Source organism: Cimex lectularius, unplaced genomic scaffold, assembly GCF_000648675.2.
Source record: "Cimex lectularius strain Harlan isolate CLEC.00 unplaced genomic scaffold, Clec_2.1 scaffold407, whole genome shotgun sequence".
NCBI classification, from domain to species: domain Eukaryota; kingdom Metazoa; phylum Arthropoda; class Insecta; order Hemiptera; family Cimicidae; genus Cimex; species Cimex lectularius.
This window is the reverse complement of record NW_019392985.1, coordinates 188,577-204,251: the sequence shown is the minus strand read 5'-3', so window position 1 is coordinate 204,251 and position 15,675 is coordinate 188,577. Positions and strand designations below refer to the sequence as shown.

General features: G+C 36.4%; 1 protein-coding gene across 6 annotated transcripts; it reads right to left on the bottom strand.

Annotated features, from left to right (window-relative positions):
* Nucleotides 1-862: 862 nt before the first annotated feature.
* Nucleotides 863-14,110, bottom strand: LOC106671010. Of its 6 annotated transcripts, none has more exons than XM_024229590.1 (7): nucleotides 14,008-14,110; nucleotides 11,898-12,223; nucleotides 11,717-11,842; nucleotides 11,403-11,665; nucleotides 4,817-4,993; nucleotides 4,496-4,758; nucleotides 863-1,041 (listed from the first exon to the last, which is right to left on the bottom strand). In XM_024229590.1, exons 2-7 carry the CDS (start codon nucleotides 12,159-12,161, stop codon nucleotides 899-901), a joined length of 1,236 nt encoding a protein of 411 aa, XP_024085358.1. In that variant the 5' UTR covers nucleotides 12,162-12,223; nucleotides 14,008-14,110; the 3' UTR covers nucleotides 863-898. The 6 variants fall into 6 exon arrangements, with proteins under 6 accessions (XP_024085358.1, XP_014257230.1, XP_024085359.1 ...); XM_014401744.2 differs by having other exon boundaries at nucleotides 11,424-11,665; XM_024229591.1 differs by having other exon boundaries at nucleotides 11,898-12,285; nucleotides 14,008-14,090.
* Between the last annotated feature and the right edge of the window lie 1,565 nt (nucleotides 14,111-15,675).

The following is a 15,675-nucleotide window of genomic DNA, read 5'->3' as shown; positions in this document are numbered from 1 at the left end:
ATTTTAGATCTAGATGGGCGTGAAAGAGTGTGGAGAAGGCGAAACGAAAGATACGAAGCCTATAATTTTTCCCAGAGCCAACCTTTTCTCAGTGATGGTGTGGGCGCGAATTTTGATGGAGAATCGCACAGAGTTGGCTGTTGTTCGTGGAGGGCCTACTCGCTAGGTGGATGAAAGTTTGGAATATCTTGCGTTGGCCATCCTTGATGAAATCAGAGATAATCCTATTCCAATGCACGATAATGCACAAATCGCTCTAATATTACAAACGTACCTTCAACAGGTCATAACATCAGGGTCTTTGCCTGGCCAGCCCGTTCTCCAAACTCAAACCCCATCGGACATTTATGGGATAACTTTCAAAGACAATTAAGAGTACGTCCATAACTTCCTAATACACTCCATGATCTTGAAGGGACTCATTGTGAAGAATGGGCTAACCTCCAGCAAATATTTCCAGACTGGTAGAAAGTATGCCGATCGTCTTCAAGATCTAATTAAGGCAAGAGGAGGAAATACGCGATATTGAAATGGTAATTAAAAATCTAAAACAAATTTTATCTGTCTGTCTTTTTAAAAATTTTTTTTTCATTTTCCTTAGCAATTTACTTTTTTAGACAAGGACTCAATTATTAAACGTTAAAAAACGTGAAACCTTGATTAATATATACAAATCAAGTTGTATTACAAGTGGGCGGAATTTTTCGCTTGCCTCTCGATTGAATTTAATGAAAATAAAAGTTACTTTTTGAAAAAAATGCCGGTGTTAGGGTCACGGTGCGTTAAGTTAGGAGCGGAGTTAGGGACGGTTTAGGTTAGGTTGGTAAGGTTAGGGTTGGGGTTAGTGACGGGTTCGAATACATAATGATTTACAGGTACATTTATTTCGTTGTTACAATCAACCAAGCCTACTCTTAAGATACCGTTTTAGATCGGGTCCAATCGATTTTCTCAATTGCGCACCTCTTTCTCCTTGGTATAGCGCCAAATTGATGCCGCATCCTCCTTCGAAGGCGACATTCCAATCAAATGCTTTTAAATCTGAAAAAATATCACAACACCAGGTTAATGAAGCCAGTACAATTATTAACTTCCTATGTGAAATCGGTACTACGTAAATATTTCCGTACAACCCCTTTTTTCCCCACTTGGAACCACTTGTTTACAGTTCTACAATAAGTCCGGGGCAAATTTAAAATGGTGTAACTGCATCGCATAAACACCAATTTCCATGCTTCACCGTAACTAAATGTTCTCTTCCTTCATAATTGCAACCTCGCTTAAACATTGATGTATTCCCAATATTTTATTACAATCTGCAATTTTTGAGTACATTATGTAATTTGATGAATGCATATGTACAGGGTGTCCTTTTTAGATGGCTCGGCTGAATTTCTCTTGAACCAATGACGCTATGAAAAAACAAAAAGTACATGTTCAATATCTTTTAGTCTAGTTTCATATTTTTTCTTTTTTCTTAGGCCCAGTTCAAGTGTTGTTGATTGTGTATTACTTCTATAATTCAGGATCTTTCGGAATGTGTTTAAGCATGTTTCTATAGTTTTTGTATTTTGAAATATGTAATGAATTTTTTTGATACTTAGTTTCTGAGTTTAACTCGTTTCGTGTTTTCTTATTATATGAACTGAAGTATTCAAAACTTCCAAATAAGAACGACATAACGATAACTTAGTTGCCAGGATACAACGAAATTTCGGGTTATGAACAATCAGACATAATGGCGAAACGAAGATCTGCAAGGCATAACAAAATCCACTATCTCAAAATCGGTCCAACAAAGAAAAAGTAGAAATGGATAAATCCAGTGGTTCCAGTTATTTGAAACGTTTGGTTAAAGGACCCTAGTGAAATCTACCATACACAAAGCTACTGCTATTTATGTAAAACTTAGGAATAGACAATGGCATCTAAACATACACAACCTGGGAATGTTCAATGCCCCCATTTATAGGTTATGGAATTTGAAGGGAGAAACAGTCATCTATATAAGCTTCAAATGCGATGCTGTAATCCAATTTAAATATAACGTATGTCATCAAAACCCGAAGGAAAATATCAGAAATAACAGCCAATAACAATCCTTAGACAACAACAATGAACGACGATTTGACTACAATACTTCAGACATGAATACACAAATAACGTTGTACTTCTTAACAGACGTATCGATTTAATTGAAATGAGGTAAAAATAGGGAAGGTAAGAGCTAAAAATGTGCAGTGCTAGCGGAATAAAAAAATCTTGCTTGCTACTATTCTAATACCACCGGAGGCTTACTCCAAAGTGGCGCCCTGTTAGTGTGGTCAGTTGATTGAAGGTATCCTCAAACTTTTTTCTGCCAAAGGCTTGAATTGCTAGGGATTTGCAAACCGTCGTCAAATGGCGCAATGTTCATCACAGGCGAGGTGCAATATGCTCACCATTTACCAAAACGATTGTGCAAAAAAGAAGGGGGGAATAAACCTCGATAAAACAATCGTAGATTCCTTAAAACTAGGAGGGGTCTCTCACAAGGCTAACAGGAGCAGAGTCCCTTTTATAAAGTAAAATATCTAATCATCAACTTTGAACAAAAACATTCTTAGTCTTTCTAGTCCAGAGAGTACATATAGACACATTTCAGAGGCTAATCTTAGGACAGGCTCTAATAGCTTACCAGCATAAAAAGGGACAAAAGCGCAGACAAGGTTTTGAAAATGATTTTGGATCCTGTGACCTCAAAATTCAGATTTCATTTTCATTTTCAAGAAATTTCATATAAGCATACTTAGTAGGGCAGACTGGGAAAAGGGGAACCCAGGAAATGCAGACAATATCTGGTACACAGATGACTGTATGCTCAATGGGATTGTATTCCAGGACAGAAGCATATAAAAGAAATCATCAAAAGAATATCGCAAAACGCTTTGAAACCTTAAGGTTAAATGCACAGCAGAATATTGTTTGTTGCGGTATACAAGACTACTTCTAACCTTAATCTTAACTTTATAATCCTCAATGTCATCACCTTTTCCAATTGTTTTCAACACTTCGATTTTACGCAACAGATGGTAAGTAATTTTACGTTAAAAGAGGTTATGAATAAAAGCACTCTTGCACAGTACATAACAGATCCCAACATTTGCTTATAATGTGCTGTATTTCTGAATTAAAAACGTCACAAAGCTTATTGACTATAATACACTAAGCTCTCTTAAAATAGCTCTTGAAATAACAAAACCGGAGAGGACGGGTACCTTTGACAGCATTTTACACGGATCTGGTTCGAACAATTCAACGGTGGAGTCTTTAGTCCTTGGAAACTAACACAAAGACTCACAAATGTTGAATGTGTTTAAGTTTTGAATAAAATCCAGTCGCAATTGCGCGCGAACTGCTCTTTAGCTTTAGAGTACCAAAAGAGTCGCCATCTAGTTGACATTGGATAGATGAAAGATATACTCATCCTTCTGAAATGGTAGTGACATGCAAAAATCTAAGAAAAGCCCATTTGATATGAGAATTGGCCAAATTTTAATCGCAAAATTTTGATTATAGTAGATGATGGGGTTTGGTCTGCGAGTTGGCGAACTCATGTTGAACCGGCACACGGGCACTACTGGGTCTGTCTTCACTGGCGGCTTTTTTGTTTGAGTTATTCAAACCCGTTTCGGCATTACGCCATCTTCAGTGAAAAACTGTGTTCATTTAGTCAGAGTAGGGTTTATATAGTATTGCGTCCGCTGGGGGCGTTGCTTTAGGGGGCGTGGTCTCCGTGGTCTCCCCAGCGACAAGCGACGGACGCAATACTATATAAACCCTACTCAGACTAAATGACAGACAGTTTTTCACTGAAGATGGCGTAATGCCGAAACGCGTTTGAATAACTCAAACAAAAAATCCGCCAGTGAAGACAGACCCAGTAGTGCCGGTTCAGCAAAAATTTTGATTAATTATGGACTCGATAGTTAACTCTGAACGATACAGGAAAGTGTTTGAAATTATGAATGTGAATGTCAAAATTTGATCTACCTGTGGTTGTAAGAAGTTCAGTTCATTTGAAACTACACGCTTCGTTAGATGTTCTGCATGGTATCGAAAAGTTAGAAAGAATGTAAGCGAAATTATCACAGCGTTTAGCCAGCTTTAACAGTAAAGGACTTCGGCTTCAACAATATAACATCCAGGCACTCGCTTCCTGAGCGAGTGATAATAGTCACGACCTACCACTATGTACCTACCAGTGACTGATGGAGCAACTGGTTGGAAAATGGCCAATGACAAGGTAACTCAATGGACTCAATTGAACTTTTGTTGAAAATGATAAATTCTATTTTATCAAGGAACACTTGTTACGCCAATTTAAAGAAAACGAAGAAACAAATAATAATACATAATGCAAAAGTTCTTATATAAACTGGACTCACTCGTTGCATACTTTAAGCGAACTAATTATAATATTAAAATCTACTTTCATTCAGCTAATAATGATTACCAGTTGTCATGATAGGGTAAGTCAATGAAAGTAATAAAACTCGGAGCAGCTCCAGTCTTTTCATTTCCGATTCGAGCGACTCCAGTTTCAGCCGTGCTCCTTCGTACTTGTACAGGTCGAGATTGTAGTTGAAGCAGTCCACGTATCTCACGAGCAGGATCCGTTCATATTTCCGTCTATACGACGGTACCAGGCTCGTACAGATGAAGTAAGTCAGATCCCACGCTGCCGTATTGTAGAAGCTCATCTGAAAGTCGATGAACCTGAAGATTCGTAAAAGAGTTTAAAAGAGGAAAAGTATGTTGTCAAAAGAGTTTCTACCTGATAGCGATGGGTCTGTCAATGTTCGAACCAGAGCCGTATTTGAACATCAAGTTGCACGTCCAGAGATCTCCGTGGTTGATGACATTGAACCTTCGTTCGTCGACCTCATAAGCATCGTTCAATTTTTCATACAATCCATCTACATATTGAAACAGCCGTGTACCTACATCAACCCTAAAGAAGTGCGTATGTTACCTTTTTTTAAAAATTCCAATGCTGATTTAGTAAAATTTTATTAATTTGACTGCATAACAAAACGGAAATTACTTGGAAAAAGGATCTCGTCATTATCAGGGTCTATTTATTGTAGAAAAATATAGCAGTTAGAACATTTTGTATAATTTAAAAAAATAATTAAAAACAATTATATTTTTCTTACTTTAACTCGGGGTACGAACGGGTACTATGCGCCTCCAATAGCCTCTAATNTATGTAATGAGGAGGAGGAAACAGCCACTCATATCATCTTCGAATGCGAAGCAACAGCTCAATGGAGGTTTAACCTAACATACGAAAAAGACTCATGGAACCAAATTGCAGCAAGAACAGTCAATGACCTGATACTTCTGAGAAGAAGGATTGAGTCTATTGACTAAACTAGGGAACTGGGAAGGTACAATAAGCCAGAAGGCTGCAGTGCCTGGGGAACACAAGCCCCGCTTCCCGGCATCCCTTCGACCATACCATACCATACCATACTTTAACTCGATGAGTGATGAAAATATGTCTTGAGAAAAAAATATCTTTCAACATATTTCAACACTCATCGAGTTAAAGTAAGAAAAATATGATTGTTGTCCTTATACAAAAATGTCTTTCTATACCGACTTCCTTCCCCACTCCTTAAAAATCCAATGTATATAAACATAAAAAGGCAATATCTCACTGGCACTCTCAACACGACACGCAAGAATGGCACATTACGCAGAAAACAAACACTTCGAGTGAGTAAAAATACTTTTATTGAATATAAAAAATATTTAAAAAAAAATATTTTTTTGTGCATTGTATAAATTCACTTTTTTCCACATCCTACATATTTTTGTTAAATTTAAACAATGTTTGTAAGTCCCAGGCCCTGAAGATGATCTCAATAAAGATCGAAACGTTGGCACGATAAAGGAAATCTTTTTCTGAAACCTACATCACACCAGACCGCATCTCACGATTTCTGAATAATCATCTACTACCACACAATATACTATGTCACATGTGTCACATGTCATGGTCACTAATCACCACACACAAAATATAATTATTTTTAATTTTGTTTTTAAATTATACAATATGTTTTCACTGCTATATTTTCCTATGATGAATAGGCACTGATGATGACGATATAATCGTCGAAAACCCGGCAAAAGAATTGTCGTTCTGTTGAGCCTCACCGAATATCCTTTTTCTAAGTTGTTCGACAGCTGGTCGATCCATCATCTCATCTTTAAAACGGAAATTGTTTTGGCGTCCATTAAAATTTATCCTTAATTTTTCATTGGGTTGTCCGACATTGTTCGCGCCTATTTAGGGAAATACTTTACTTTGGTAATGAGAATGTATATTTCGAGTGAGAGAGTGCGAACAAGTGAGAGGAGGCCCTACGTAGGGCCGATTGTTTTCCCCCACTTAAGAGTCTTCGTTAGTGCCCAGTCTGATTCGTCTCGATTCACACGCGATTTATAATTTTTTTAGCTGTTTAACCGACAGGATTTCTCTTTCTGGGACCAGCCAATCGTTGTGGCCAAGGTTGAGGTAACACCTAGAAGCCCAGGTAAGGGTTGTCGATATTCCTTTGCCTAACCAGATCGTCTTACCCTCCTGTTTCCCCCCTTACCTCGTTCAGCGAAGGAAGCTTCAACCTGAGGTGAGTGGGAAACTCTTCTTGCCAATATAATTTATATATATTTGATAATTATTATTGAAATCGCTCCCGAGAACATCGAAAAATACAGTCCACTCAAGCCAGAACAGACATGAAATGCCCGTTTTTGTTATTATGTTGAGAAAGATAGCAACCTACTTAATTGCTCACTCAATTAAAATTTTCTTAGAAATGGAAGAGGGATGAATGCTAAGTCTGGTGGCCTAATTCCATGCGTGCGCCTTGTAGTTAGACCTAAAAAGTTTTATTTTTCGACTCAGCATGGAATTCTCAGGAGATTTTAGGCTATGAAGTAATGTTAGACAAAACATTGAGGTATAATTAGAACGGAGTTGCAAATACACGTTCCAACTTGTTCAGCACTTGTCCAAAAAAAGTCCAGGCCATAAGCATCCTGTTCCAAACCTATATTTCATTGGACTTCAAAAGTCAAACCTGACACCACTAAGTCCCCAAATAAAACTTCTAAACCTATTCTATTATAACGTCAAGCCCCTTTCTATCGACAGCCTCATCGAGATGTATCAACACAAGGGAATGACCTGGAATCCCCAAATACGAATTATTTTGACCAAATATACCTCAAAATATTGCGAAGCAAATCCGAAGGTAGCAGGATTAAATCCCAATTTATTTGACTTCTCGTTTCTGTATCATTCAAATTTTTCATTCTGCAGTCAGAATCGGTAAATTTTTAGAATTCAGGCTAGTTGGTTTACAAAAATTTCGAACAAAAAGCAACAATAGGATTAAACTGAAAGCAGGAATTATTGATATTTTTATATATTGCATGTTCCAGTGGGGTTGTATAAAAAAAGATTTTCATAATCAAAATTTTAACGCAAAAAATTAATAGTCTAATCTATAATATACCTGCGTGTTAAATACATTTTTTAGCTGTTTTCGAAAGTCAGACTACAACATTTTTGAAAATGACTAAAAGATGAAAACCGTCTGCCATACTGAGACAGAAAGGATAGACAGATCAAACCTCCAGAGTTCAAGAAGAAAAATTGGATTTTTACGTTTGTTATCTCATCGAAAAAGCAACAAATTCGTATATGATGTTTCTGATTTGATTCTTTTCTGAAATTATATTAGTTATATGATACATATTTTATTACATTTTATGTTTTTGAAAAGTGGTGTGTTTAAATTACAATTAAATAAAATGCAATAAAAAAAATTCCCTGTTTTGACTTTATTTCTTGAATCCTTGGAAAATGTGTTTTACAAACTGCATTCCTTGGAAAAGAGTTCTCATAAAATCCTGAAGAACTCTTTTCCATTCATCAAGAATAACCGTTTCCAACTTGGCTAGGGTGTTAGGACCTCAGTTTCGCCGTCGTACTCATCGGTTAAGTTGATCCCAAATTTGTTTAATTGGGTTCAAATCCGGCGAGCTGGCTAAATAAAGCACTCAAATCTACCCTCATTCAGTTAGTCATCCACAATATGTGTCCCATGGTGCTTGTCATTAAACTGCATTAGCAAAAATCTCTCACCGATGTGGGTGGAAAATGGCACTGTATGCTCTTCGATCATGTGTGTGAAGTTGGAGATCTTCCTCTCACAACAACCAATTCGGTACGGGCATCCAAGGAAATGCCACTCCAGAACATCAATGACCTACCGTGAACTGCCACCTGAGGAGCCTTTCAGCATGGGGCGTACCTTTCTCCTGAGTGTCTCCATACGAGATTTCGGCCATCTAAAGATTTGGGTCCAACGCTCACCTCATCTGTAAAGAGAACTTGTCCCCAATCTTCCAATGTCCGACGCCCGAGCTACAAGCCGGGTACCGGGCACTAAGGCTAGTTTCGTCGATCCTTCTTTTTACAGGCCTGGAGGAAATCGAAACATTTATCAGATTTCTTATGTCATTTTTCATAATGCCTGGTTGGGCTGGTTTCGTACAGCCTGATGAGGGGTGAATCTTTCGTCTCGCTTGTCTTTACACCTGTATATTGGAAATGTCAATCGACCTGGATAGAAAAGTTTGAAAAGGCACATCCTATATAGGAGAATGAAGAAGCGGATCGAAAGGCAAAAAAAACAGCGAGAAGCGAGGACTTAACTGAAACATTCACCTGGCCCCGATATCGCATGAACTTAGAAACAACCAGAGAGAAACGCCAACAAGAATGGAATAAATTTGTCAGAACACTGACAACAGAAGTCACATCAAAATATTTTACCCAACATTACACCGTCTACGGATCAAACACTCATATAAAGCCACACAGATTTTCTGTCGTCACAGAAAAAATAAAGCACACCTAAAAAGGTTTATATCATCGAGGATGACAGCTCAAAATTTGTAACACATTATCTTCGCCTGTAACAAGTTCGACAAGGAATGAGGTCGACCCTGTCCTTGCCTTCTAGTGTGAAGACCCTGTTCATCTGAAGCGCCGAAGAACCCTACCAATTGCAGTGTTTTACACTCAGCCTCCTTGCGACTTCAAGCAGGGTATATTCTTCCTTTAATAATTATATGACTCTTACCCTCTCATACTCACTCAAATGCCTGACTGGAGCCATTACAAAATGTTTAAGAATATGAGTAATATCAATTAAATCAACAAAGGAAAAAGATTAACTGAAAGCCTTAGGCGTAGCAGAATGGAAGGGCACAAGGCTGCTTTTTGTGAAAATAAGATTAATCAGTACAAATATAATGGAAGAAAACAATTTATTGTTTATTTTGATTACGATACCTCCTAATTACCTGTAACTAATTTGGAAAGATAATGGATTTACTTTAAACAAAATAAATTGAGTGATCCGTTAAATTTGGCCATTAGTGTAGTATGGAAACGTACGCGTTTTGTCAAATTTGTTTCCTAGCAGATATCGTATAATAAGAACTGTTACAACTTTTTGTTAAGTTTGTGAAGTTTAGTGACCGTTAGCCAATGATTATTTCGAGATCGTGAGGTGCGGTGTGGTATGACGTAGGTTTTAGAAAAACATTTTCTTAACATGCCAATGTTTCGAATTTTATTGAGATCACTTCAAGGCCTGGGATTTATCAACATTGTTTAAATTTTACAAACACATATAGAAAAAAAATTATACTATGCTACAAAATTTTAAATAAAAAAATGAATTTATACAAAGCTAGAATTTTTTCTATATTTTATTTGGTATAATTAATGTATACAACCATTTTTGAACTAAACAATTATTACATGGCTAACTTTATGTACAACATTTATTTTCTCTTGTTACATTTTTATTTTTGCACTGCACAAGAATTTATACAGTTTATTGTATGTTGTTTTGGTGTACGAGGAAAGCAGAATTTCGTACTTTATATCTTCTTTGAATCTTTTGCATCTCATTATGATGTGCGGAAGATCTTCCACGGATCCACACACTTGGCATTGAGGTGTCTCCTTTTTTCCTATCTTATTGAGATGGTTGACACATAGCCCATGATTCGTCAGTATTCTATTTATGGTCGTGGTCTGCGCCCTGTCGTAGCGATTTCAACCCGGCTCTCGTCCAACCAAGCGGAACATTCTCTGAAAAAATTGGCCTGCTCCTGCGGATACGCCAGTTGCCAGTCCATGAGAAGAGTCAAATGTAGGAATCATTTTACGTCTTTTTTTGGACTGGTATGGCCAATGTGAGTCCAGACTACGTTGCTTTTTTGGCTAATTTGTAGGCTATTTTATTACTTTTTATCCACATTTGCGCTTGTATCCACGCTATTGAAACTTCCAGCCCATCCGATTGTATTTCCTGGGTACACTGGAGAATTCTCATTACTAAATGCCCGTTGACAAAACCCTTCTCATTCCCTTTTAGTTTTCCCACTACTCTTTTACTATCTGAGCAAACCACCGTGTGCCTAATTTCTTTTTGTTTCGCATATTCAAGTGCCTTTAATATTGCGACCAATTGTGCAGAGTTCATTGAAAGATTTTCTGGCAGTCGAAACATTGGTTTCAGATTTGCTATGGGGTCGTAGAAAGCACAACCAACTCCCTGAGTTGTTACCGAAGCATCCGTGAATATGTAGTGTCCGTTTGGAAAACTGGCCTTTAATTCGGACTAACACAGTTGGTTTGCAATGCTAGCTGGGTGTTGGCTATATTTGTTGCAAAATTTAACATCGGGACTTTTAAAATTTGTGCTGTATTCCGCTTGAAATACAGGCAGAATACTGTTTTTCTCCACCTTCACTTGCCTAACAAAGGCATTGACTTTTTTCCCAGTATTTTTCACTTAATGTAAGGAGAGTTAAGGTGGATATTTTCTCAACGAGGTCTGATTTTCTCGCGAAAATTATGGATTTCTCGCGCACCTCACGGTCACCAAATAATAATTTTTGTTAAGTGTTTCTGTTGAAAATACTAAATGTCCCCAGCAGTACAATTTTTGAGGTTTTGACGAAATTTTTGTTTTATGTATTTGTCACTGTTTTAAATTTACTTCTTACTGACGTATATTTCATGTGTTACAACATTATAGTAATAACAACCGAACATAAACATTTAGGGTCTGGCACATCGAATATCCACATACGGTATTAACATAGACGCGATGATAATTAACTCTGATCGACCTTGTGCCTTAACTTAATTGTTTAAACTGTACACGGCGTGCATACTCAAAATGCACAATACTATAATATATCGAGCAGAGGTAACTTACAAGTATAATAAAAAAATCTATCGATATAATAAATCGTACATGGGAAAAAATATTGTGTACCATTCGTTACCCCATTGTTTGATTTCTTTGGCAACGTGCTTTAATGGATTGGCCCATATGTAGTTAAACAGATCCTTCCTGGGCCTGAGGGAGATGTACTTTTTCAGATCGGTTGCTGGGAATAATCCCCTGTCCAAAAGGATCCTCGACATCGCGTGAAACCTCGCAACTCCTTCCATAACCAAGAGACTATGTTCCAGGCCCAGGCATTTTCTCCTGTCCTCCACTTTAAATCTCTCGGCCTAAAAAACACAATGTAATTGCTGCCACAATAAAAATTTCATTTTTGTTACCGTCAAATCTTTGAAAACGATCAAGTTGTAAGGTTGGTAGGTTATCATGTCGGTCCATAGCCTTTCCCGGGTGTCTTCAAACTCTTCCATCAAAACTTCCATCTCTGGCAACAGCAATGTGTACATCTATAAATTCCTTAACGATTTATTTAATTGAAAAACAAAACTAAAATGAAGAGACCTTAATTTCTTGCCGAAAAGCGTCTAATTCCTGTGTGAAAGTTTTAATATTTTCCATATCGGAAGTCACTTTCACAATGACTTGTATGAGCTTTTTCCGCCTATTTTGTAACAACACGTGCACTTTATATTTTGTGGTTTGAGATAGAAACCCTCTCTCATTTTCGGAAAGTGCGATAGTTTCGACTTTTAACATACGCTTTATCCTGGTTTTATACCAGTCCAATTGAAGTGCCTCTTCCAACCAAAAACTGTCTCCCATCATCAAAACGTAACGTTGCTCACTTCGGTACGGTCGAGGGTCTTATCACTCCGTTATCATTTCCCCTGAAATTTGATGTACAAGTCACATTATCTCTTCTTGGCAAGACAGTTGATAATAACCAGATCTAAAACACAAACTACATAACTTATTTTTCTTTATTAACAGTTAAATGGATTTGCTTAAAATATCCAGAAGAAATTATTATGCCTTATGCTTTGTGAAAGATGAATTTGTCTTATACAAAAAAGGAAAAAGCTTCAAAATATTTTTACAACAGAAATTTTTAAAATCCTTGACATAAGTTGGAAAGTGCAAAAGTGCAGTTTTTTCCCTTCATCCAGGCCTTAGAGAACTATAACGACATTTTAAACGCACGCACGCCCGCGCGTGCACACACACACACACACACACACACACACACACACACACACACACACACACACACACACACACACACACACACACACACACACTATTCTAATACCAGTTTTGACATTTTCGCCCGGGTTAATCAGGCGCCTGGATAACACCCTGAATGTCAAAAATTCTCTTCTGTCCAGAGAAAAATAGAATTCTGCATTAAAAAAATAGAGTCAGAACAATTTCATACGAAACCTCATGCGTCTTTGTGAGAATAGCGCAGAAAGCTATTAAAATAAGCATTTATTTTAAGACATAAATAGAAATTCCCGATGCCCTCCCTAAACTTACAGTCGTTTCCATACAACCCCTAAATAAATAGCTCCACTCTGTTCAAAGAACATAAAATAACTGAAAACCAACCGATCTTAATTTTCAATTGTACTGACAAAGTAAGGACTACATTATGCAACAGAAAATAAAACTGAACCTGTGCCAACAATCAGGCTTATTAACTTGCAATCCTAACGAATCGTCCGCAATGCAGGATAGAGCAGGAAACATTAAAAGCACGGTAATAAAGTCGTACGGTAAAATATCTGATGCAATGGCAAAGAAAGAAGCTCAATGATTTCAGAAACCAAATGAATTATAAAACCAATGTGGGAAGGCGGATGGAAATAAGCACTGAATAAGTTCAAATACACACTAGGATTGTAAGAAATGAAGAAATTTTGCAGGAAGAAAATAATCCCCGCGATGTACAGAATTGGCAGCAGTAGCGGTTACAGAACTAAACACCTACGTCATAACATTTCTTAGCAAATCTTGGCTGAATGAGAGAAACAAACAAAAAAAAAGTCACAAAAACAACCAAAAGTTATATACCAACGCAAACGGCCTGTAGCAAATCTGAGAATATCTGCAGGTTTACCATCGTCCTGGGTGCAGCTTGGACCACCATGGACAAGGAACCACTTTTTGTAATACTGCCTTAATCAAGAATATGTGCGAACCTGATACAGTCGATTCGTCGGCCAGAAAGCTAAATTTGTTATCATGCAAAGAATTCTCAGCAGTTTGTTTAAAAAATCCTAATGAATTTTTACTCACACAACGCAGAAAAAAATTGCAAAAAATAGCGAAACTCGTATGGCACACCAGTAAACCAGGAAGAGTCAAATGGTTGGAAAAGTCACAATTTCAAAACACCGCAGTTATCAAGAATTTGTTTTTTCTCTTAGATTGAATAATATTGCAAAAATAAATAAATTCTTTTGTAATATAGCATACGTTATACAGAAAATATATAAATTTACATCAATTTTTTACAATTATTGAAATTTGAGAACTAATTGACTTAACTAAGTATAATATAAATTATATTTATTTATATATAATTATTTATATATAAATATAAGATTATACCAAATGAATTGTAACGAAATTTTTCCTTTAGCGAATTTTAATCGAGGCAATTTTTTACCTTATGTTTGTTTAATCCACTTGTATTTCGTTTATGTGCACTCTGTCCGGAATGGATATAGACTGAATAAATGCTTTCCGCGTTGCGGCTGCTTCTGTGCTGTCAAGGTCCGGATGACTCAACTATCGACATAGCACCTCCTTTCAGATTTGTGTTTACTTGCGACGTGGAAATGATATTGTGTTCAGTAGCGTTTTTTTTCTTTTTTTTTAATCAACACCGGTACATAGTTTAGGACTGATTCTTGCATTTTCAGCACTTAGCGTTTGTAATAAATCATTATACACTACATCAAACGCCTCGCCGACGATAAAAAATAGACCAATGATCGATACAAAATTATAAACAGAATCGTTAGAATTTGTTCTCACAGCTTAAAAAAAGTGTAAACTGCAGTAAAAATAAGATATTTTGAAACTTCTCTTAGGTCTTTACATTATGTTATAGAACATAGTCCCATCTAGTTTTATTAAAAACGTGTGGTGATTAGTGACCGTTAATCGATAATTATTCAGAAATCCTGAGATGCGGTCTGGTGTGATGTAGGTTTCAGAAAAACATTTTCTATATCGTGCCAACGTTTCGATCTTTATTGAGATCATTTTCAAGGCTCAATAAAAATTGAAACGTTGGCACGATAAAGAAAGTGTTTTTCTGAAACCTACATCACACCAGACCGCATCGCACGATTTCTGAATAACTCATTAAAAACTTTTATAGTTGAATATGAACACCTCTAATCATTTAGGAGACAAGAAATAGGGAGGAAATTAATCTAATTAATGGAGAAGATTGAGGTGGCGGCTTCCTGTTATAATCAGAGCTTCCTAGAAACCTTGTTTGATTGTTGATGGCAAATTTTCTAAAACTGGATAAATTAATGAAAAGCAAAAGCCATCATAATTGGTTTTGTCAAATGCAAATAGACCTGAATAGGGCTGAATCAAAGAAACATTTAACTATTAAATCAACAATCAAAAATAATATTTCTATTATTATTAATAGATAGAAAATCATATTCTATCATTGTAGAACGCTATGGTGATCAACGAAAAATTCACTGGATCATCTTGGATCGAAATGTATTTCCCATGAAATGAATCGATTAGTTAATATAAGCTCAAATTTCATCCAAACAGATCATTCTTATGCAATTAAAATTCGATAATAAAGGTCTGATGTACTGAATGATGAAATAGCAATAGTTTAGCTGTGCCAGGCGAGAACCGGAAACAATAAAAAAAACTATTTTTCGTTTGTGGCCAATTTATGTAGCATCCAGAATTAATCAAAGAAGATAAATCATGAAGAACAAATTTATGGATTACAATCTTTCACTTTGTAATACATATGGTATTTGTTTATTTTTATATTCCTTATTTTCTGTTTAATATGTCCTTGTAATTTATATTTCAAAATCAATTACATTTTTTTTTTGCATCACTTCTGAAAAATAAAATATGTATAAATACACAACTACATCTGTTCTATTGTACATTTATTCTTCCAATTTTACTGTTTTCTTACAATTTAATTGTGTTTATTATAAGTAATGTTAAGATCTGGGTGTATCATCGTTAATATAATCTAAATGCTATTCGAGCTATTCAAGGGCATTGCAACGTGTTATGAAATTGTGCACGACGACTTCACATGCAGCTATGAAAA

Excerpts from the sequence above, each read along its gene's own strand:
- LOC106671010 (XM_024229590.1), bottom strand. The coding sequence starts at position 12,161 with ATGATGGGAGACAGTTTTTGGTTGGAAGAGGCACTTCAATTGGACTGG. Across the intron at positions 11,843-11,897 it reads CTTTTCGGCAAGAAATTAAG|ATGTACACATTGCTGTTGCC; the intron begins GTCTCTTCATTT and ends AGGAATTTATAG. Across the intron at positions 11,666-11,716 it reads TCGTTTTCAAAGATTTGACG|GCCGAGAGATTTAAAGTGGA; the intron begins GTAACAAAAATG and ends TGTGTTTTTTAG.